We start from the raw sequence: 25771 nt of genomic DNA on the forward strand, positions 1-25771 counted from the left end.
TGATGGGTAATAACTTGGGTTCTGGATATGTTCTGGTTGGCACTTCATACCCTACGGTCTAGTTGTACTGTAAGTCAAGTGTTCACATACTACACACTTCCCCTCACCAGACAACCGGAGATATACTTGTATTTTTTTCTTCTTTATAAAAGACAAGAACAAAAAATAAATATCAAAAAATAACCATAAAAAAAAAAAAATGATGAATGAAATATGAACAAGCCAACCAGCCTCCTCACTGAGCCCCCCCGCCCTTTCTCCCCCCCTCATCCAAAAGTCGGATCGATGTCCTTCAATCTCTTGAAGTGCTACGACCGGGCAATCGAGGACTTCCAGCTCAATAACACTTCAGAGTTGGCTGTGCGAGGGCCTGTGGTTTGTGAAAGAAAAAAGTGGCTTCACAGAGAGAGAGAGAGAGAGAGAGAGAGAGATAGACAGAGAGAGAGAGAGAGTGAGTGTGAGAGAGAGAGAGAGAGAGAGAGAGAGAGAGAGAGAGAGAGTGTGTGTGTGAGAAGGAGAGAGAGAGAGTGTGTGTGTGAGAAGGAGAGAGAGAGAGTGTGTGTGTGAGAGAGAGAGTGAGAGAGAGAGAGAGAGAGAGAGAGAGAGAGAGAGAGAGAGAGAGTGTGAGAGGAGGAAAGAGAGAGAGAGAGAGAGAATACTTCCATTGAGTTACATAGTGAGCGTTTTGCCGGACGTCTTGAGCAGATCTTCAGAGATGGTGGAGAAAGCGAGTGTCGAGGAGGAAAGGGGGGGGGCGGGGCGGGATCCGGCGAGCGGAGGGGCGCTCACACGTCCACCACCATCTTTTTGTGTATATCGAGGCCGCCGACCACCTTGAACAACGAGAGAGAAAGAGAGAGAGAGCGAGAGAGAGGGAGGGAGGGAGGGACGAGAAGATACATCCGTTAATCCACCGATGGGAGGAAAGGTCGAGATGGTGAATCTGGATCTGTGAGATCTTCTCATCAACAACTACAAGTCACATTCCCCCTTGAAGTACAACTGAGCTTTGTGTGTAAAACGTAGTGTAGTAGTACGTGTTGTGTGTTAAACCCACAAACACGTGTCTCTAGTCTTCCCTCTGAAATGCACTGGATGTGTAGATATTCTCTCTTACTCTTGCCAACCCCCTTTTCGACAATCATCTATTTTTACATCACTTATTTTTACACCCAGTTTCTCCTGGAACAAATCGTGTCACGCCGACTCCTCCCGGAGCCCTCGTGTGTTTGAGCAGTGTCGCTTTGATAAAACCAGGATGTGATATTCTCCTGCGCCGTCCTGAAAATACACCCTCACAAGGACGAGAGCCTGGGTTTTTTTTTTTTTTTAGTTCAAGGCTCCAGAGATTCGTCCGTCGAATGTGGGCCTCGTGTCTGTCAGAGAGTCGGAACTGGTGCCTTTCATTTCACTAAACGTCTTCCAGCAAAGTCAGGAAGACGTTTTCCTGTAATGATAAATGCGCTGAAAGAGACTTCGCCTCCATATTTGAATCCTAAATTAGATTTAAGGTCATGGACTTTTCTATTTTAATTGTCAGTTGACAAGAGCATTGATTTACGGATCCGACAGCAGGTTTGTATCGGCTTCTTCTCCTTCGGTGGTTGGAGCAATTTCTAAATAATGTTTTTTAATAATGTTTGTGTAATTAAGTTCCGGTTATTGAGCCCGATTCAATAAAGAGGCAGCAGAGTTTCCTTCTTTCTGCTTCTCAGTGCAGCTGTGATCGTCCCACTGCAGTGATATAACGCCCCCTGTTTGCCGCTGAGGCTGAAAACTCATCTTCTCAAAGAAATTCATTAACACTTCACTGCTCTGCACTCGGGTCCGCGCCGCTGCTTCTCCTAGTTTCTTATTTTACAGGAGAAAACCGTCATTTCTATCTCACTCCTCTCACAGGATCATCCCAGGATTAGAGGAATCCTGTCAAATAATAATGTCAGCTGTTCGTTTTATCTTTTAATTGTCGCATGGCTCAATTTTGAAGTGCTACCTCAGTATTTTTAGTGCCCCGTCATATGTAGCCAGAACTCAGCCGCCTATATTTACATCCCCGACAGAGGATTGAAACTGAAACCCAGCGCTGACGAGCCCAGGCAAAAAGCTGTTTCCAGAATTTTTCTGCCCCTTTGACATTTGCCTTCACTACAACAGGCTGCATCAGCGGAAATGTCAACCCCCCCCCCCCCTCCCAGAAGCAAATACTTCCACTCACTGCACAGAACTCTTCGAAGGATATCCTGCCGTCTCCGTCCTTGTCTGCGTTGATAATGGTCTTGTCCACGATCTGCTGGAGCTGCGTGTCCTTCAGGTTGTTGCCTACCATCATCTTGAGCACCTGGAAGAGCTCGCCGTTGGAGATGTAGCCGTCCTTGTCCATGTCGTAGATCCTAAAAGCGACTGTGGAATGAGGGAGGGAGGGAAACAGAAGCAGGGGCAGAAGAGAGAGGAATAAAATCAGTCACCGAGCATCACACATTCAGAGAACTTGTCTTTGTCTGGCGACCAACACTTGACAGAACGTGTCTTTCACCTTGTTGTGTAACTGTGTCCCTGTTGCCCCCCCCCGTGCACTCCTGAGCAAACCAGGACAGTAATCCTTCAAACACGTTCGTGTGTGGCCTCTAGAGGCACTGAAACCGTTCAGGTCTCATTTTCATATTAACTACTGTGGCTGGAAGGAGAATCTAATTCTGATGGATTTGTTTTGCATTTTTCTAGCTATTAGCAACTTGTACTTTACTGTTGTTTTCACCGGGGGGGGGTTTGCAATAAAGACGAGGTGAGAGTTAAACCTGGAGGGTTTGTGTGGAGGCAGCAAATCACGCAGATACGTTTGAGGATAAGTGACCTAACAGCTCTGGAATCCTGTCTTTCCTAGTTGACATCTTCATCTTGTACATGTATGACTCCTCTTTTCATCCTGAGATATTAATATTCTTCCACTTTCCCGTCCATCACACGATAGAAGCTTCATCAACACACCCACTCGCTCGCTGAGTTCTCCAGACATGTCCCTGCTTTATTCTCACATGGGCTGCGTTGGACGTTCTCACGTACAAACCCCTCCGGAGAGTTTCAGGAAGATGTTGTGAGTTCAGTGCAGGTGAGAAAGCAGCAGTAGAGAAGAAGCGTTACTTACACCGAAGCTTCTGCTCCTTGTCGCCCTTGACGCTGAACTGTGAGACTCCCTCGATGAACTCTGGAGGAGGAGGAGAACAACAGTCAGAGACCACACGTCTTCATATGCAGCCTCCTCTTCAATATTACACGTCAACCTCTTGATATTTACCTCCCCCATGGAGGTTATGTTTTCATTGCCATTCTGTTTTTCTGCAAGATTACTCACAAACTACTGCGCCGACTTCCATGAAATCTGACCCAAGGAAGAACCCATTACATTTTCAAGCACATCTTGAATAAATAGATGGAACCAGTCATTCTTTTTCACATTCTTTTCGATTTCTATTCTTTTCATCACTTCTATAACATCTGTTTTTACTGTCAAAACCTGGAATCCTGGTTTTATATATTGATTTTTCTTTTTCTGATTTCTATTTTGAGCACTTCTCCTCTAATGAAAGGCTGAGAGATGATGACGGCTGCCGGGAGCAAAGTCCCTCCATATTGATCATTTCCCCTCTGATCATTTTCCCATCATGCACTGCAGCTTAAACCTCTGAGATACAGAGTCGTGCATTTACTAAACTTTGAGAACAATATGTTTTGTAAAACTTGTCTAAAAAGGGTCTGGGGTCATTAATTCCCTGTCACCACTCGGACGCTGTGTGTTTGTGCACCGACATGAATTCTGCCATTAATCAGCTTTATTACAGAAAATCACAGTGACTGCTCACGGCCCCTGGTTCAGCTGAAAACAACAGACACATTAATGCAGTGTAACATTAACCATTAAGCTGCCACCAGTATGTGCAGTAATCTAATGGGTAGAACTGGTTCTTGTACATTCACTTGGGAGCTTTCATGGCTGATTTACATACATATTGATAAGAAATGATTTAATGACATATCTAACTTGTGTTGACATACAGAAGACGATGGTCACATTCATATCTTCTCAAGACTTTATGTTCTGTCGAGTTCAAGGAAATATTTTAAACACCTTAACTCCGGTCCCACAGATACACTGCAGTACTTATATTATTCCATATATATTATACTTATTGGGAAATTCACCACTTTATGTATTAACAATCCATTATATACTCATATTGTATACTATACCTGCCTATAGACTTAAAACAGTCGATATATGTAACCATATATTTAAATATCTCCCTGTGCATAATGCACAAATACAGTTTACCTCCTCATGCGATCATCCTGTGCCACTGCAATTTACTCAAGTACGTTTCCCTACATGATAATACCCTGTGAAGTGAAAGGTGTACATTATGTACGTGTTCACATGTTCTATCTGCAGCTGGAACAAGTTTATCTTATATTATTTTGGGCTCATATCTATGCTGGGCTCTGTATGTGATGCAGCTGTTCTTTTTCGGGGATGTACTGTCCTAAGCTGGGTGTACGCTTGCAAGGAGTTACATAGAGCCTTGATGCCAAATACCAACACCACCCAGACTTCAAATAGTAAACCTCTCCACGCTAGTTAGCTGGCTGATCTGAAAGTAAGGGTGAGAGAGGAAGTCATTCTGAGATATGGAGTATTATATATATAAAAATATGATGCAGAACGATGATGCTGTGGTGTCTTTCACAGAATAACAGACCAGTATAAAGGCAGTAAAGTCAGGTAGCAGTGGTTCCCCCACAGCAGCAGAGTTTATAACATACCTTTAAAGTCCACCTCTCCGTTCCCGTCCGTGTCAAATATGTCGATAACCCTCTGCACCAGCGGGTTCTGTTGCAGCTCCGGCAGCGACATGAACTCCTCCACGCTGAGCGAGCCAGAGTTATCTAGGTCGAGTTTCTTAAACCTCTTCCCTAGCCTCTTAATCTCATCAGCATCGACTGGACAAAGAGAAAAAGAAAGAGAGAAAAATGGAAGATGAGACATTGACATTTTCCTCGCAGATATTCAGCTGCTGTCTTATCCAATACCGAGACAATGCCAAGAAAACCAGTGGTGAAGAGATGGATTCAGGATGCCTGAGGGCCCCATAAACTCAGGGCCGCCACATAGGGAAGTAATATTAGGACACAGAGGAAAAAGTAGAACTAAAAGTGACAGAGAGAAATGAGCCGTGGTGCAGAATCACATCCACTATGCAAGCAAATATTTATGCAAAACATAAATATCCATCCTCACACCTGCAACTGAACTGTAGTCATAAACTTTAGTGGCCACCGCTCGCAACTAGGTCAAGGACGCCACTTCCGGCCTGCACAGGACTGAGCTCACCGCTCCAAGGTGCAGACCCACAGTAACCACAGCACATTTTGTTCCTGCTCTTCTACAAAGAGACACATGAAATAGAAACTATTGACTGAGAGTATTACACGCAGCCACCTCTGCTACTGCTCTGACAACACTGCGGTGAACCTAAAATAGAAGAAACAGGGAACGGTTGTGAAATGAGCAGAGGAGCGGTAGTGGAGGAATTAGACGAATACACAGGCAGGATTATTTCAGACTTACAGCCCTTGTTGTCTACCGGTGCTTTTCTATGAGAAGGAACCCGGATCTTTCTTTCCCCTGCCATCAGAAGCAGCCTCCGCTCCCTCGCCGGCAGACTGAGCAGTGGCAGTAATCCAGAAGCAATAACAAAGCCAGTTGTTAATTACTATATAAGCTCATTCACACACACTCACGTGATCCCGACGGCCAACCACACAACTACCACCCGCCTTTAATCTGGGACCCTAAATGACACCTGCTAACTATTAATCTAACGCCGCTCACAGAGGGAAGGCCCGACAACCGGGTGTGGTGGGGGGGATGAATTTATGAGGCCGACAATTCAGTTTATTACAGGTGACATCAGCTTTATTGACCTGCACAGGGACGGCCCTGCTCAGATATAGTTCAAGGAAAAGATTACATCAGATTTACTTTACATTGAACCTGATCCAAGAGTTACAGTCACAATGTTCCCGTCTCTTCAGGAGTTATGATCTTAATTAATGGATGGAAATGCGTTTCTTTTGTAACATTATGATGTGAAGTTCACCTTTGACCATTTAGATAAAAATCACTTCATGCCTATTAGTCATGTCTGTTAAATTGTGCTAAAGGTTGGTGGATTGACTCCTGACTTATGGACAAAAACGTGTCTTGTGCAGTCACAGTGTCCTTGAGGCTTTGACCTCTACGTTCTAATCAGCCCGTGGAGTCCTGTGGAGGTTTGTGCCAGATGTGATGAAATTCTCTCCAGGCAACAGAGATATCACCTTCACAGGAATGGGACAGAAATTAGGTCACAGTGGCTTTGAATTTCAGCCACAAAGATCTATTCACGTCATGTTTGAGTCCAAGTTAACGTTGATGCCAAATCACTCGAGGCTCTCGAGGCATATTGGGAGAAAGGTCTGTAAAGACGACCCAGAAACAAAATGCCTCCGGCCATGGCTGGCAGCGGACAGGTTGGCATTTTTGCAGGCAACATGGATGTTAAACAGGTTTATTAGGAATTCATTTACAGTGGTAAACTAGAACTACTACATCCTCTCACTTATTATGTGATGCAGAGAGCTGGAAGGAGGGAGAGACCGGTGTGGGCTGTGTTTTGGGTTTTCAACGTTGGGACAAGCTGAGCTACATCAGCTCCATGACTAATCCCAGTGAAGTGGAGGAGTAAGGGGAGGAATGAGCAGGATACAGAGAAAGAGAAAGTTGGAACAATTACAACCACAGCAGCAGTGACTCCTGTGGTGATTACAACCGAGGAGCCTGCAAGCCAAGAGAAGCACAACCTGAACAATATTCTGAAGTCCACTGTAAGATCTACTTGATACTTTACACTGCTCGTGCTTGTAAAAGGGGAAACGTCTGGTTGGGTCGGGTTCAGACACAAGAAACAGAAGTTCATGTCTGGGGCTTGGTTAGTTTTCTCTCGGGCTCAGACAGAAACTCGAATGTGCAGAACAACCGTCAAATATTCAAGGAGACAAAATACAGTCCCACAAAAACAGGCAACAATTGATATATGGTGCAATATAGCAAAAAGCTGGCAATAAGCAGAGTAATTGATGTGAGTCAACAGCAAAATAATTATCAAGCAATTTTGTTAAAGCAAAATAGCAAAATTCCTGCTTCCCAAACCAGAATATTTGCAGATTTTTAAAGTTTCCTGTGAAAGTGACAAAGACGCCACCTTCAGGAAGTTTCTGCCTGTTTTCTCACATGTTTAAACTAAATGATGAATGAATTAATAATTAAAAATGATGTTAATTGCAGCCTCAGTATAATTACACAATACGAGCACATCAGAAGAACAAAAAATGAAAATCAGGATGTTTTTTGTTTAACTGCAGCAAACTTCTACAACTCAAACACATCCCTTGTTGGTTAATACTCTTATTTGTCTTCAGTATGACTATCAGCCTCCGGTGTGTGTGTTCTGTGCAAACACCTGCTGAACTGAATCAGTGATGCAAAAGCTGCTGTGGCTTTAGTTAAATCAACCTGTGAGAAAGAAACAAAACCCCTAAGGAATACAATACACATCTGTTGTACTGCATCTCATTTCCATGATTTTTGCACATATACATATATTTATTTGTGCTGAGGGCGGGAGGTCAGTGCTTTGTTTTTATTTTCCCAATTCAAACATACTACACACAGACACACACACACACACACACACAATCTGATATGTCACAGGGTTTCTCTGTGTCCACTAGGTGCGAGTTATCAGAGCCAAGCACACGTCTGTCCTGTGACACAAAACACTTCCTTATCAGCAGCCTCCTGTTTCCTGCTCACAGCAGATGACACAAGCTTGGCTCACACGGTCTGTGCGGGGGGGCATCGGTGCAACAGACAATCAGCACGCTGGGTTTAGTGTCCCCGAAATCAAAGCCATTTTCTTTCGAATCAAGGTAATCGGCTCCATGCAGCCAGTGTGTAAGTGTAGGAATGAATATAATTTGGATTTAGGGCTCAGTTTGTTCCTGACTCACTTCCTGCAGATATCACACACGCCCCACATCCTGCACGTGGGTGCAAAATCAATGGCACAGAGCAACAAGGGGAGCCGCCCTCCCCTTTTGTGTTTGCCAATGACTCAATTAGGAAGCCTGTGCAAGAAAATACAAGTTGCCATTTTAATTGTGCCGAGTGAGAAGAGAGGAGAAAACCAACGTCCTTAAGTTCGGAGGTTTCAACTTGCACAACTCTAAAGTGGAGCGCTCCACCAAACAGAAGATGTTAACATGAATCTTTCAAGCCGGCTCCCTGTCACAGTTTAAGTTCCTCTTGTCGGGTCACCGGGACATTTACAACACGGAACAATCTCTGGTGCAGTCGCTGAGCAGCGAGCATCCGAGCACTGAAGCCCGAGCACCAGAGCTGTCGAGAGAGTAGCTGCATGCATCATTCATGCAAACAAGGGCAACAGCTTTCTCACAGGCCGAGTCCCCCTTACAGGACGTGAACCAACAATCGCACATCTGCCAGCGTCACAGACCGACGTGGAGCCCAGCGGAGCAAAATAAAAACGGATGGTGGATATACAGGAGTTTTACAAAAGCAGCTGACTCAACTGACTTATCCAAGATTTGGCTCCTTCGGATAACGGTTATGGCCGAGAGGTAGAGACCAGAACGGTGTCAGAGCTGCATTGATTTGACCACCATCCATCTATCCATTACATATACACTGCTTATCCTCTTGAGGGTTGCGGGAGGGACTGGAGCCAATAACCCCACTGCCCAGCTACAGCCTGTATGTTTGAGCCTTCGCCAGCAGTGACAGCTGCCACGATGCAAACTGATACTCTAATGTACACGTCCTATATCAATGGGTAGAATATGAATGAAGGTACAGTAGAGCTGCAAGGTGGTACAGTGTGTGAGCACACCCCATAAACCTATAATCACATTTTGTATGGCCGATTTACTTTAGGCTTTAACGTCGAGTGCACAATGATTCAAAAGAACGTTTTTATATATATTATTGATGTATTTTATAAAGTGAAATATAATATAACACTGGTTTTCCTTACATTTACAAGGTATGAAACAATACTATAGTAGAATGGCAGTAACATTAATATAGCATTTTACATCGGTCTGCGTTAGAGGGAAAATTATTCCAACATGTGAAAGAAACGGTTTGTTGAGAGGGCTGCTCAGTCAGAGAGGCTCCTCACACTGCTATGCTAATGAGCAGCTCTGAGGGAGACCCACTGTAACTGTGAGATGATTATGATAATCTCATATACTCCATTGCAGATCACAATACACACACACACACACTTCCATAAACGCTGTATGCACCCTCAACTGTGTTACTAGGCAACTGGAAGCCGTTAGCCCCCAAAGTAGCCCACACACACACACACACGCACAGACACACACACGCACACACGCACAGACACACACAGACACGCACACGCACAAACACACGGGAACAAAAGGAGGAGGTACATTTAAACAGTTGTTAACGAGGTGAAAACATGCATGGAAACACATGCATATGTAAATCAGCCTTTGGATGAATCCCAGTGTCTGTTACACACACATACATGCATCAATTAAGATAAAAAATACTGCAGCCGTTTGCCAAACGACCTCCTTCTGGTCTATGCTCCATAGATTTGTCTCACACGGCCTCCTGTCATATTTCTGCTGTTTATATTATGAATCTAAATTTTTAGGTTTTCACAAAATCTATTACAATCCAACTGGAAAAGCAAGTTCAATATGTCGTCGTGCATGTGAGGTTGATGAAACAATGAAACTATTCAGGTTCTACTTGAACAAACTGGCTAAATATCAATATTAATATCAACGAAAAACTAACTAGTCAACAATTGGTCAATAACTTCCTTTTAGGGGAGCATCTCTGACTGCACTGTCTCAGGCACGCACTCCAAAAAACATCTGGAAAATTGTGTCCAGTCGATTTCCAGAGTCTTTTCTCTCACAAATGAAGAATGCAACAGGAGATTGTATTAACACGCCCACTTGCTTGCAGTGAAATTTCAGACATTTTACTGCTGTATTCTCACATCGTATTAAGGGGGCTGGCAAAAAAATGTGTCCACAGCATCTGACTTGTACATTTCTCTTTTCTCCAGCTCCCTCACATTCTGCCCCTGTGATGTTCTGCTCAACACGGTGACGTCGCCACAGTTAAAAAGTCCAGTAGCTCGAACTAACCAGAAAGCAGCAGCACAGCTGTGTGAGCTGGAAATCTGGAGAGTGCAGCAGGATTTTTTTTATTACTCCCCATTTCCATTAATTATAAAAACACAATGTTCCCAAAAAGTCATTAATGAATTTGTCCTCTTAAGTATGCTCAGCCACCAAATGGTTCACACTGCACATTAGCGGCGACATGTGACTCGATTTGCAAAGCTAACCTGAGCTGAGACAAGCCCGGGGGTGGGGCGGGGGTGATGTACGGTATAAAAATCGGCTGCATGTTCCTGATAATAACAGCCCAGGCTCGGCTGTATATAGCTCCCCAAACACATAAGATAAGGAGCGAGGGGGGGTAAACATGAGAAGGTTACATGCACAGCTCGGTATTTACACGAGTTTGACACATGACACTGCACCAATTAGCATAATGGCTTTTACTGAGGGGAAAAGAGTGTAGTGTTCTCAAGGGAACATATCAGAGGACAACAGTGTGCTGCAGGGAAATACTAAAATAAAGCCACTGATTTATATTACTGACCATGAAACATAAATACATTTATTGGGCTTGAGAAACAGGAGGAAACGGTTTTAGGGAGATGTTTTAGAGCATTTGTCTGAGCCCTAGAGAAAACTAACCGAGCTCAACCTGCACCCAATGGGCTTTCTGTTTTGTTTTCCCCAATTACAGGCACATGTAGTGTAGAAAATCAAGTAGATAGCCCCCCCAGCCCCCCCCCAAAGGGCTCGGGTGGGGAATCCACACTCTGATCTCTAACTGCTGTTTACCAGCACTAGTACAAACCTTAAAAATAGATATAATCTAAGAGTTGGTCTATCTAATATGTCTTTTCAGGTACGAACAAAACAGACTCTCTACAACTCGTGGATCTGGAAATCAGGTAATTTCTTTGAGTTAAAAAAAGGGGCACGCACACACACACACACACACCTTTACTCAATCCCCCCTCCATCTTATCTCATTCAGGCCTCTGGTGAGAGGAGTGCGTACTACAGAGGAGCAGTCCAGCACTCGGTGCATTAGGCTGATTGCTCTGGCTGCTCTGATAATGTACGGCTCTCGCCTGCATGGACCAAACCGAGGGGGGCGAAGCAGGGCAGCGCGCTGATGGTGTGTATTTATAGCGGTGCTGTCATCAGAAAACCCCCAAACTCACCCCACCACTGCCCCCACCACCAGGGGCCCTGGCGCCCACCTCAGGGAAACCCCTAGCAACAAGGAACTCCAGCAAGCCGCCCTCTGTTTTATTTTAGGAGGCTGCAGACAGGCCTGCCATGGTTTCAGGCGAGAGTGTGATGTGGTCAGGAGTGTGCGTGTGAAGAGTGGCAGAGCAGAGTGGGTGCACGCAGTAAACCATTACACTTTTTGTCTAATCTAACCCTGTTTAAACCAGCAGCACTGGCAGAAGGATTCAGGCCTTTCAAAACGTTCATCCTCCAAAATAGAGCAACCACCTTATTTCAAAGTCTGTCTTGTTGACGCGATTCTTAAGAGATAAACTCTTCAGCTCGATTTCACGGAAACTGAAACACTGAGTTACAGCAGCTCCAGGTGAGTGAGTGTTTGTCTTTGTTCACACTCTCACTCCTTCGGGGCTCTAAGGCTGAGGCTGAATCCACCACCAGCAGGCCAGAGGCTAATTTCCTTCACAGCCAATGCCTGCCTGTCCGAGCAGTTGATGAGCTGAACAGCTGCTCTGTCATTGGAGGGTGTGAGAGACAGAGGGAGAAGCCAAAGAGCGAGAAGAGGGGAACAGAGAGTAGGAGAGTGTTTGACAGAAACAAGCAGAGCAAACGTTTCTATCCAGTTTATCTAGTGATTTGGTGCCTTGATATTGTTAAATATAGTTATTTTTTACCCGTTAAAATTTGTTCATTTGGCTTTTGTTTATATGTTTAAGTATTTTTCCTTCCTATACTGTATTGAACGTTTAAAAAGAAAAAGAAAGTAGCACAGAGAAAACAAAGTGGTGAACAGGGAGAAGAAGAAGAGACAAAGCTGTAAACATCTCAGTTTGAATGCAGAGGTCCCTCATGGGTTCAGTGGAGGGTCATGGATCCCCTCACCACAGTGTCACAATCATGGGGGACGAATGCCTGACAGGCCAAGGTTCTGCCACCTCCCCTCCTTCACGATGTTAACAGTAACACAATCTAAAGCTGCTTTCAGACATGCACTGAACTCCAGACTTACTCCGCAGGGGCCGCATGTGTGAACGCAAATGTCCGAGCAGCCTTCTGTTCGTATAAGACATTTTTTTACTGTGCACCCAAAAATCTCAACAGCCAACTTTGTGTTAGATTATTCACGTGTGGCTCTGGTTCTGAGAACGATGGGGTCGACCTGAACATTGCCATGGTCCCTGAAGTACAGCCACACTACAGTGGGACCTGTCTCAGCCTCACTGCTCATTAAACACACAGCAGCAGAACCAGTTTAACCTGGTTCCGTAACAACGTCCCACTGAGACCGGGCCATTTGCACCAGAATGAGAAATCTGCCATTCAGAGACAATCTGATGCTGTATTATAAAAAAGGTAAGGAAGATGAAGGAGGTGGACAAAAGAAGAAATGTGAGTCATATCCTCAGTTCCTCCTCCTCCTCTTCCTCCTCAGAGCTCAGGGGCTCAAACATTTCTACTGGGCAGACATCTTGTAAACATGAGTTTCATTCAAAGATGGCACCAACTTCACAAACAATAAAATTCAAATACAGTTAAATTAAATTAGCACCCAATGCACTATAAGAATAACAGGGGTTTGTATTATTAACAAATGTGTGTATGTCATTTTATTTCGTGACAGACAAAAACCATACAACCCTACCGATATGTCAGTATCAGCATTTTGTATTTGAAAGAATCAGAAATGCAGAAAATATCTGCATTTAGCTTTAAATTTGACATAAAAATAATTATAATTGGGTTTTCTTTTTATTTATAGTTATCTATAATAACATGTAGGGTTAAGCTATAAAATATGAAGACTCAATTACATTTTTCTGCATATCGCCCGGGCTCTAGTGATATAATAGTAGATTATCAAGAAATTAATTTGATAAAATGTTCATAGATAACTTGAACAGTCCTTATGATGTAAAACATTAATATGTAAAAAAGAGCAGCGGCACAACTTCACACCACAAATGTCATGTTTTTCATGAGCGTGTGAGAAACCTTGCAACTGATAAATATGTGTCAGATAACACATTTTTGAAACCTGTGATTCCTGGAGCATAATTGAGTCCTGCACATCTACAACAGCAAACGTATGAAATACTTACAATGCGAGCACATCTCCAGGGGGTAGCTGGCTTCATTTCCCTGAAGAAAGAGAGAAACAGAGGAGTCAGACGACATCACAATAGTTTCATCAGACACTGTTAGGAACTTCGGATGCTAGTGACTAAAATGGAAACCAACAACCACAGCTGCATTTTACTGGAAACCTCTCTGTGTGTTCTGAGATTACCAATAACACCAGTACTAGTGATCTCTGAACCTTTGCTTTTACATTACGTCATGTATTCATACTTAAGATTATTTTGATTACAAAGCAAAGCTTGACTGCCTTCCAAGTAAAAACATCTTCACATCCGTCTATGTAACGGATGTGAATTCCTCTGCTGGTCTACATGCAAGTGTTTGAGTCCTGCGGCACGAAGCAACATTCACTCCACAGGATGAGGTAACAATTAATACAGTTGTTACTATTCTGCACAGCTGTGGACTTACTGTTATTACTGTACTACAAAGCAACGTTTTGGATTTTTTTTTTGCTACGCATGATACAGATATAAAAAGGGAAATGTTCCAAAATCAGCACACACGCAAACACAAATATCCACAGTTAATTTCTCAGCCTGAATACAAAGTTACAGATTTAGATCCATGGGTCTATATGATTCTAACTTGTGTTCGTCTTCATACATTTCAGCTGCTGCAGTATTTACTGAGGTTGAGGTGAAATCTGTGTGGTTGAAGAAGCAGCTGCAGATTGCAAACACTGAGGAATACAAGCCACTTAAAACCATTTATGTGAACACGTCAATGTAAAAACCTCCTTGAGCCAGATTCAGATTTACATGGGCAGCCTCTTTCAAGTCATGCATGTTGCACGGCATTAAACCTTCCAGCGTAACGCAAATGCTCTTTAAAATGAATCATAGATACTGCATGGTGGGGGGGGGGGGGGGGGGGGGGGGGGGTGGAATTGGCTCGTGTTCAGCAGTCACATCCACATCCCAACCCATCCAACACTGCAGTGTCCACTGGCAGCTGGCGAGGTGAGGCTGAGCGCTCCCATGGCAGCCAGTAAGGAGTCCCAGTTGCAGGGAGGTGGGGTGATGGAATGGGGATCCCACAGCTCAGAGAGCGAGAGGAGACGGAGAGCAGCGGGCTATCGACCTGAGACATTCAGGGTCCAGGATACCCAACACTGACTGCAGCTGCTCAGCAGGGAAACGTGGATTTAAAACCCTTTTGTACTGAATTTAAATGTGGAAAAATTCCATCTCTTTCTTTATGGATGCTACTGCTAGAGTTAAAAAATTATGCACATGGGGCTTTAAAGACAACACAAGAGGAATTTGACTGTGGGGTTGTTGGTCCACTAACAGATAAATCTCAAATAAGGGAGCAGCATAGTGAAAACGTCCATTGAAAAGAATGGGTTTCAGAGCAGTGCTGCTGTCGCACTCTATCTAAAAAGGGCCTTAATGTTGTTTTTTGTGCTATTTTTACTATTTACATTGGAGCTTAGTAAACCTTAGCGAACAGAACTGAAGTCCTGCTGCAGTTTAAACTTATTTTCCTCCTCCAATCCTTTGTAAATTGCATGAAAACAAAAGGAGGTGAACAGAGCTTAGTGACGATGGTTTGTTTGGGAGCTTGAATGCAAACAAACACAACTTTCCCCGCTCTAAAGAAAATAGAGCAGTAATCACACCCGTTGCTCTGCCACAGTGCTCTGCCACAGTGTAGTAGTAAGTGCTACTCTTCTTCTCTTGCTCACACAGATAAATCCATACACACTGAACTGACTAGAAAGAGCCCGTGCCAGTTATGTCATGTCCTGGCTTATCGCTGCTGGACAACAGCAGACTTACCTCAGTGAAGTTGTGGTATTTTAAGAGCACCGAGGAGAAAGAGGTGACTCAGGATTAGCCAGGAAAAGCGACTTAGCATTTGACACCCTATCGGGGGGAGCAGGGAGTCGGCCACTATGTGATCTGAGGCTGACATGTACGTGGTGTTCCTCTGTGGGGCAACTCGACAGAGGCTGGGCACCGGCCGTTTGGGAGACTGAATTCCTGTGTAGCTGAATGCGTAGCACATGACTCCACCATTACTGGAGCTGGGTGTCCCACTGCCCGTGTGGCCCAGTGGGTAATAGTGACAATGTGACACTTAATTGATCCCAATAGGTTCAAAAAATCATTTCTGTGAGAGCAGCAGGTACGGTCACTTGCTAAAGCAGGATTTTGGATTCAAGGCCCCTGAACCAGGGTCCTCAAGTTCAAGGACAGGTTGTGAAATCACCCGTGCTTCTGCTATATAAAGACTAAATGTTGTTCACACATATATTTTGGTCTGGACTAAAAAAAACAAAAATCATTGTCGTGTTTTACTTCGAGTCCATCTAGGCTCCAGGAAGACTTATAACACAAGTATATGATTCATTACACAGTTTCAATGACCTGTTTGTGGCATTACACAGGAGGAATACCTCAGAGCACTACTCTGTGGTTTATGACTTTTATCTTCTCTGTTGGTCAAAAACAGGAGACGTAGAAACATGTCCTGACACATTTCCAGACAGCACCTTGGCTCAGCCGTCATAACATATGTCAGACGTCTAGAATTGGACAAAAGGAAACTAAGAGTTTACATGAAAGCAGCAGCAGTTTCTTCTCCAAAATATGTACGCAGCTCTGTTAGTTAAATAATGTGAGACCAGATGACTCACGTGCAAAACTAAGTGTCGCTTAATATTTGCATCTAATATACAATAAGTAGATGACACCAGCTTGTTCTGAGGAGACCTTTCATTGGCGAGTCTATTTTTAAGTTTAGCAAAATTGTGCTAATCAGAGCACGAGTCAAACAACCACAGAACAATATTAACTATAAAATGCTATTTCAACAGAAAGATGCACAAATTATACAACGAGAAGACGTTTCTTTTAATTCACCTTTAACATCTTTATGTAATTTGTGAATGTTGGGGACGCAATGGAGGCAACTGCCTTCAACATATAAATTGATATTCTAGAATAATTCAACAGCGAAGTAAATAGGAAACAATAGTGCTACAACACCTACAGCCAAAGATAAATACAGAATAAAAGAAAGATTCATTCAATGCACAACCATGAGTGGATGAACAATATAAAACAATCAGAGTTAAACAAACTTTGGAAACGCATTTTTAATACCATTGTTAATAGTGCCGACTTGCTGGAACTGTGAAATATGATAAATTAATCTTAGCCTACAGAAGGTAAATTAATAATTAGCTAAACAAAATGGTGGGTACACGAGTGAGGGGTGGGCCTCCTCTCCACTCCATCACTGACATCTGTCCCTCGAGTGCGAGGTGGAGGGTCCCTGGAGATAAAGAGCCTTACAGCAAAGCAGACTTTGTGTTGAGGATTACAGGTTTACTCACTAAGGCCTTAGGTCACTGCTGCTGTTAGCGTGGGTTCAGGAGTAACTCCTGTTTTATCTTGATAATAAACCACTTTACGCAACTCTGGTTGAGCTGCGCCTTTACAAAAGATCCTAATGGAGCGCACCGGGTGGGATGATTATAAAAATACAGACATAGGAAAAGAAATTCATGAAGTGAAAAAGCATCTCGGAGAGGAACAGAGGCAGAAAGAGAAAGAGCAGGAGAGAAAGACTCGTGTTGGTTCATCAATAATGCAGCTTTCATTCAGAATCAATTGGGCCTCAGCACACAAAACACATTTTGCATAATGAAGAGTGTGGCTTTGTCGCTGGTTCAGCAGGAACACTATGGCCGACCCAAAAACCCAACTAATTATAGACGTGCAGCAGCCAGTCACAACACGAAGGAAGGAAGAGCCCAGTATATGTGGCTGCAGACTGGTTAACATGGTGCAGCGGAGTGGCAGCCTCAGTGCAGCACTCACTAGGACTTTATAGATTTTAGTTAATTCTCTGTTTGTTCTGCTACTCAAACCAGATTACTATGGCCATTGTCAGACATGTCCTGCAGGGGATCTCTGGAGAATTGGGTCGGGACTTTCTCCGCAGCTTCCCTTTCACACATGCACAATGCACTGGGGGGGGGGGGGTTCTCTGCTCAGACGCGTTCACAACAGTGACGCAGGTGAGGGATGGTGCAGCAGGTACAGACAGGGTTTAATGTATTAATTCTGCTTCAGAGATCACGTGATTTTGTTTACAGCACATTGACACCGGCTGCTATCGTCACAAACTTGAATCTCTACAGGGGAAAGTGTGGTTCTCTGTAAAATGCAGACAGGGGAAATGTGCCAGTGCACTAGTGGCGCTTTAACAGTGGGGATTTCAAACTGTGCTGCCATCAATTCACCGCTGATTACTGCTTCTCCTCAACAGGGCAGACAAGGACAGCACGTTCTGCACCGCCCCAACATTTCACTGAACGCTTGCTCAGTGAGTCAATCCCTCACAGCAGGTTCCATCTTCCCTGTCAACAAGTGGGTCGTGCAGTGGGGCCATCACCAAAACTTAACATGATCTATATCAACTAATGTCGGTGTGCAGATGTCACAGTGCTAAGTAAATACTGCAGACATTGTTCACATGCCGCAAGACATTTCATACTGGTCACTGTTTACATCCCATCCCACCCCAGGCCAGTAAGAAGGATGAAGCACTGCAAACTATCGCCAACCAGATAAACAACCCCAACAACCCAGCAGTTCAACTCCAGAAGTTTGTAGATGACACTAAAATAACGAGGCTGCACATCGGTTGAGCTTGAACATCTGGTGCAACCCATTATAGAGTCGGTAAAGCTTGAAACTTTCCATCATCTTATATATCTATTTATCTATCGATGGCAGGTTTGCTGACACACTCACACCTGCCTACAGTTGAAAATTAGCCAAGATGGCTAAACTGGCTAATTTACAGAAGTGTTTATTAATGTGCGCTGTCCCTGTCATTTTAAACTGAATAAATAAACAAGTCGAGCCTGCCCCATCTGCAGTTTGAGGGTTTAGTGCTTTAGTCAAGTGCACAGCAGTGGCATCAGAAAACTACTCATCGACTGCTCTGTCCAAAATTGATCAAGCAAACTTTTCTTCCTGTAACGCTTACTGTAAAGTGGACAGGAAACAGATAACTTGACATTTCTAACTGTAGTTACAGTGAGAGACAAACTGCATGACTGAACATATTGCAAATAATATAGACATTTAAACACTGTGGTGCCCTCTGAGTGCAGTCAGTGCCGAATAGCACACGGTGGAATTGACTTATGTCTTGCATGAATTCTAAGATTACTAGAAAATAATTATTATCATTATCAAATAATTATTCTACTGAATAATTATCACTTGTAAATAAAACGTGAGATCAGAGGGAAGGCATGCACCACTCCCATCTGTTAACATCACCGACAAACTGATCCACATTCCAAACCTTGACCGTCTCATCCTGCATGGTATTTAAGAATCTGTTCTTCTTGTGCGAGGCATATTTATGTGCACTGTAATACTTTATTTCCCCATAACCAATAGCAACAAGTCAAAATCTGCTGAACAAACATGACTGAGGGTGTTAGGAGGCGATGGCGTTGCCTCTCGCATATATTGACACATTCAGTAGAGAGTGAGATTGGAAAGCCGACTGGATGATGGAGCAGTGTTTCACTTGGCCATTCCAAAGCAAACCACAGCGGGAGGACTCTGTGATCACAAGTCAATAAACCATAACCTACAATAAAACTACAGGAAGTCTCAGGCAGCACGTTCAGAACTGCTGCGACAACCACTTCAGGATTTATTGAAAACTGTTATAATCAGAAGTTTAAAAGGGGAAAAAATAATGAATATTTTCAGGATTTCTTTTTTTTATGTTGTTATAAATTGTGTACTTTTAGTACCGGACTGAGGGTTGGACATAAACATGCAAAGTGATGTCATTTTAACGGCCTCTGAAAACCTGTGAGGAGCCAAAATAGCTGTTCACCATAAACTACAAGGTTGTGTTGAGAGCAAAGACCTCTGGTTTGTGTATCTGCACAAAGCAAATCAATTACAACTACGTGCCATTTTACACACGTCCACATTTGTGTGCTCAACAATGCATGTTGCTGACATTATTGTTGAGGTGGAATCGATGCGAGTTGTGTTTTCTCCCTGGTTTCTTCGCGGTTCAGGGATCACAAGACTCCCCTCCTCCACACACACGTGTCTACGAGTACCGGGCCTTGCCATACAGCCGAGCGTTATGATGAACACGCTCATCTCTCCAGAGTCGCAGCAGAGTACTGATCCGAGCTCTGAGCTTTCAGACGGATCTTTAAATAGAGCTCACCGCTCCATTTTTCAGCAGGCAAAACCCGGGCCAATGACCATCTGACTGTGCAATATCGCTAACAAGCTTCTACTTGATTACACGGAAGAGAAGCCGTGGAGGATGTGGGCAAGAATTAAAATGAGCCGCTACAAGGTTACAGTCATCGTCTCTTTCGTAATTCAGTTACTCTCTTTCTTTAGTTCCTGCTTTTTTAATATCGCCTGATTAGGTGTTCATGCCTAGATTCTTGTGTCTGTGTGTGTATTTCTGTGTGTGTGTAAGGGATTTGTACTAGATTTAGGAGTGAAGTGCAAATATGAAAATAATTACCAAAGTCTCTGCTGCCTGAAGGAAATCTGGCAGGGCTAATCCTTTCAGCCATTTCTATCCCAGTCTTACCTACAAAGGGTTTTAAAAGGCCTCATAATGCCATGTGTCCTAACAATGCTCAAATCTTCTCATGCATTAACCCAGTGGCGATACAGCCCGACCGTGTTTTGCCAACTGCTGAGGACACTCGATTCTCATCTTTAGGAAATAGCTCAATTCTGGATTGTTCCCCAGTTTGAGATTTCTGCTGGTGACACACTGACTAATGCTGTGACAAGAGGAGATCCCAGCAGAGACAGAACAACAGTGACTGTGTCAAGCAGAGGTCATCTTTTAAGGCTGCAAATGACACATTTCTGAATTATTGTAAAGTTCATGAATTAAATGACTCAACAATTAGCAAAAGCACTCAGTATACGGTATCAAAGAATGGTTAAAACCTTCAGATCTTGAATCTACTCTCATTCACTTTGCAAGACACAAGACGAGCATTAATCGACATTTACTACGCAACAATATTTCTACAAACACACACAAACACACACACACACACACACACACCAGCACAGCAACAGTGCTGCTACCAGGATTCACAGAGGAGGCCAAACTCTTAGTGGAAGTGTTGCCACAGCAGCCTCATGCACAGCATCACACCTGTCAATAACAAGATGAGGACGTGTTTGCTGCTGCTGTTAATCATTTGTCATTTCTTTTACTTTGTGGAAATGTGTGAATATCTACCTGTGACTTCGTGAAAGTGGAAGTGACAGTTGGCAAAAAAAATACATCCTACTGGCCAATCTCTCATTTAAACAGCTTCTTTAACAAACCCTCTCGACAAAGAAATATTTATATTTTAGAGTTTAACCATAACTATAAATAAAAGAAAACATAAATCTAAGCAAATATATAGAGCTAAATTCTTTGCATAAGATATAAATATTAATCTTTCAACACTGTTTATTCTGTAAAATATGTTTTTATATCAGCAAATATGAACACAGATACGTCTGTGAAAGGCTCATATCGGTCTGGTTCTAATTTATATAGATATATATATTTTCTAGTCTTAACACAAACCTAAAGTACTTTACACCAGGTGTCACATTAACTTATTAATGCAGCACGTCTATATGTAGCCCTTCTCTATTTTTCATACATCCAATTCACACAATCTGGGATCGTGTCTTGCTCAAGGGCAGTTCGACATGTGGGCTGGAGGAGCCGGGGATCCTGCTCCACCTCCAGAAGCCCAGTTCATGCTCCTGCTTCGAAGCTACGCTGTAGCCTAGTCGTGGACGTGAACCCTACGCAGAACCCTACGCCGTAGCCTGACACGCACCTCCCAGAAGATATAACTCCGAGGCGACGCAGACCATTAGAGCTGCGATTGATCGGATTGGTAGCATCGCATTTCAGGAATCTCCTGCTTCACCAGCATTTTTTAATTGAGTCGAAGGAAAGAACACGGACGACGACGTTCTTTTCTTCGTTGCAGTTCTTTAAGAAAAGTAATTGCTCTTCAACATCTATCAGCTCCAACATGATCCCCTTAGTAAATCAACGCAGTAGAAACTCTAGAGTTTAGGCGGTGTAATTGCAGAGCGACGCACGCACACCTACGAATGCTCGGCCCCGTGCGTAGGCTACATGCGTACCTACATTGAAGCCCCAGTCACGGCACATTTGATGCCTTGAATGCTGATGAGGCAGAAATAGAAAGACGCTTAATTTGATGATTTAACTATAGATTCTGCTTCTCGCCAACAGGTGCAGTATGTCTTGATGTATACAGAAACAACTCAAACCGGCTTAATGAACCTCTTCACGTCCTGCATCAATATCAAGGCCAAGAAATCCTTTCACCTGTCATGATTGCATGTACTCATCCTTTTTGACACTCTTACATGAATCACACCTCCAGTTCAAACACTAATTACTGTAAGTGTTTCCAATCTGACAAACCTGGCTAAGAGTTTGTCCTGTGCCAGTGGCTGCTGGCTCCAGCACAAGCTGAGGACTGCAGCAGAGAAACGGCCAGCGAGGAGAATAAATCCAGATTGAGTGGGCTGGTTGGAAGTGCAGCGTGGATCACACAGCGTTGATCATCACTCCTGCCGGTGGTTGGTTCACTGTGGCTTTTATCTCTTTTACATTAGCCACGGCTCCATCCTTATGTGGGTGGCGCTTGATTGCTAGGCAGCATATGGTCTCCTTAGCATCAGATCATTCCACTACTACATGCTTAAGCAACGGAGGATCCCTGCCCCCAACCTCCCCCTGCAGCAGGGAGCCGTGCAGTTTGACAGGCCACAAGTTGGCACACTGTGTGTAGGACAACCCCCGAGTTTCTACCCTCTGGCACCGAGCTGACACTTTCTTATTTAAGGCTAGGTCACGGATAGATGCTCATAACTCCTGGCTGCTGTGTGTGGTTTATGTGTTTACAGAAATATGCAGAATAGATCCAGGAACAATGACCTAGAATCACAATACATGAGCTTCTGATAGTTATGTAGCAGTCGCCCAACCCGGGGCCTTTTTCAAGTTGTTCCAGATTTGAGGCTCACGTGTCCCCAGGTGATGTTAGCAGACCTAACACTGCTGATTCAAAGTACACATTCCTTCAGCCACTGATATCAAATCAAGGCCCAATTAATGACTTCTGTTGAGATTATGCTTGTCAATGACAATATTGGTCTTAAAATAGGTTAAAATGATATAGAACATGATAGAGATTTATTTACAAAGAATTGTGACTACATATTGTCACTAGTTCCTGGTGGAAAAGCAATCTAACAGTTCCTAAATGCCCTCTGATAAATCGTGGGACATCCCTTGTTGCCTATAGGCCGCCACAAACACCAATAAATCTGCCATTAGCTAATATCCACCAGCCCAGCTGATTTATTAGTCATATTCATCTGAGAAATGAAAATCTATAAAACCCCAATCACATAAAGTGTCCTCAAGACGTTTAAAGCAAACGTAAAATAAACTGGCACAGGGAATAAAACGTGGCTTTTGGCTCTTTGACGATTAAAACAAAACTGTGGCGCGCTATTGCTAATGAGAAAATGGCTGCTGTTGCCAAATCTGTGCAAATGAGGACATCAATAATTGATTGGAAAAATTGGTGTGCAGAAGAGTGTACGATTTATTGTGCGTTGGAAATAAATTGTAAGTTCGGAGAGGTGGCAGTGAGTGAGGGGGCCGAGGGGGGGCTCATATCATGCGTATGGAACCTACAATCCCCAACTACGCCCATGCAAATGGTAACTGAAGATGAAATGTCAGCTATTATCAGGTGAGTTGAATATGGATCCAGTCCAGGATGTGTTACGGTTACTAGGCAACCCCATGAATGTGAGTCGATATGAAGCGTACACATTGTGAAAGCACGGTGAGGACGTATAACACGTTAACGCTCTATGTCAGATTTATACGATGTTTAGCTGTTTATCAGCTGTTTGTCAGGAGAAGAGTCTAAAAACCAAACCTTCACCCGAGAGCGAAAAAAATTCAATCTGTAAATCAAAAGAACCGATAACGTGACATGTATCGTGATATTTATCGATATCGACCGATGTTTTTTCTAGTGTCGATACGATTCGTGGCCCATCCCTGTTTGCGTGGTGGAGGCAGCACATCGAGTCCTGTGGCCGCAGCTTCCTCTACGATCACTGGAAACACGCACGAGACCCGAGGAATCGTGCGTTCGATTCTGCGTTGATTTCCGGAGCGTGAACGTTACGTGTTTTTTTTTGTTTGTTTTTTGTTTGTTCTCCTTCGCTCGAGCTGCTGAGTGAAACGTGCGGGCCTCTTTAACGCGTGTGATTCTCCCGCTGACGCTAATTTGCACGGGGCCTCGTCGCTAATGAAGATGCTAGCGACGAGCGGGAGGGGAAGCGGGGAAGCGGGCCACGGGCTGCGGGGCGGCCGGGAGCCTCCGGTGGGGGGGGGGGGAGAAGGAGGCACGCAGGGCGGGCGGGCGGGCGACGCGGAGCCGGGAGCGGCCCGCGGGGGAAGCGCCTCCTCTCCCCCCGCGGAGCTCCGCGCTGTCGAGTGTTAGCTCGAAGCTAACCGCGGAAAAAGGCAGCTGTCAACAAGGCCACAGTGTCCCGCCGTGTGACGGCCCGGGCCTGCCCGCCGCCGTGTTTACCAGGCGGCGGGAGGGGGGGGGGGGATACGGGAGCCGCTTACCATCTTGCAGGTCGGATGATGAAATCCAGGCGCGGCGGAGAGAGGAGGTCTGGAGGAGCAGGGGGAGTCGCTAGGGCCGCCGAACGGAGGCGAGGAGGACCGGAGGAGTGCTGTCGGCGCTGCGGGGCTGTGCGGGTCTCGGCCTGGCTTCACCACCCAGCTTCAGGGCTCTGGTCTCGGGCTCTGGTCTCCGTCTCTGGCGCTTCACGGAGGCTTCCACTGCAGGGGCGGGGACACACGGGCGGCGGAGGAGGCTCGGTTTGACGAGCAGGCGGCGGCGGAGGGGAGGAGACAGGCAGAGAGGAGGGGGGGAGGTGCAGCAGTACTGTACATCCGGGTACTCCCCGCTGCTCTTTATTTATTTATAGTGCTGCACGTTCGACCGGGCTGTGCGTGTGCGCCACCTATCGGCGTTAGGACGGTACTGCACCCGGAGTGTGTGTTTGTGCATTTCTATCTATAGTTATGAGGCCAATTCTTGTTTAATACCATCATTGTGAGGACATTTTGACTGGTCCTCACTAATTCAATGGGATGTTTGAGGGGAAGACTTAGTTTTAGGGTTAGAATCAGGTTTAGGCATTTAGTTGTGATGGTTAAGGTAAAGGTAAGGGAATCCATTATGTCAGTGTGTGTGTGTGTGTGTGTGTGTGTGTGTGTGTGTGTGTGTGTGTGTGTGTGTGTGTGTGTGTGTGTGTGTGTGTGCGCAGATACTGGGAAGCTCCTTCAGTGACACACTGATTCAAGTGTCTGAAGGTATCGTTCCTTTCTGCACCAGTAAGCCTGTACAAGCAGCTCTGCTCCCAGTAGAACTCCACACGCCCATTTATGGTCTGAAACTTTAACTCTTAACTCTGCAAATATTCATTTTGTCTTTGCCACACAATGGTTCATTTACAATCCATTCACTATTCTCACACTGTACATGTTTGTCTGTGTTTTACACTGTATATACTTGTTTCTATTCCAGTCATATTTTTCTAGATTTAGATTTTAAGATGAATAAAGAACAACTTTCTGTTTTGAACATGATAACTAGTGGATGCTGGGAGACCTGCAGGTCAAAGATCAGTGATTACAGTTCAAGTAGTATAAGTTCACATCTGCCACACAAAAAGATTTTCCATTTTATTATTATTTACAAACAAAACACACTTTTACAAAAGGTCAGAATGTAAATTTTATAAACAACTATATTGCACAATTTCATCTTTTTTTTTTTGCTCTGGTTTGTTGCATAGGTCAAATTCAACACTTCACAAAAATATGTAATTTATAACAAAATACACACAAGATTATTATTATCTATGAAAACATTTCAAATGGTTCACTGCACAAAAATACTATTTTCATTTTAAAATATGAATAGTTCCCACGAGAAATCGATTGTTCT

General features: G+C 44.1%; 1 protein-coding gene across 1 annotated transcript; it reads right to left on the reverse strand.

Annotated features, from left to right (window-relative positions):
* Window positions 1-606: 606 nt before the first annotated feature.
* On the reverse strand, window positions 607-24719 carry ppp3r1a (protein phosphatase 3, regulatory subunit B, alpha a). Its single transcript, XM_034608244.1, has 6 exons — window positions 24379-24719; window positions 13593-13632; window positions 4816-4992; window positions 3143-3202; window positions 2216-2400; window positions 607-833 (listed from the first exon to the last, which is right to left on the reverse strand). The coding sequence occupies exons 1-6, from the start codon at window positions 24379-24381 to the stop codon at window positions 786-788; spliced, it is 513 nt and encodes a 170-aa protein (XP_034464135.1). The 5' UTR covers window positions 24382-24719; the 3' UTR covers window positions 607-785.
* Window positions 24720-25771: the final 1052 nt, after the last annotated feature.

The sequence above is a fragment of the Hippoglossus hippoglossus genome, chromosome 15 (genome assembly GCF_009819705.1).
Source record: "Hippoglossus hippoglossus isolate fHipHip1 chromosome 15, fHipHip1.pri, whole genome shotgun sequence".
In the NCBI taxonomy this organism is placed as follows: Eukaryota; Metazoa; Chordata; class Actinopteri; order Pleuronectiformes; family Pleuronectidae; genus Hippoglossus; species Hippoglossus hippoglossus.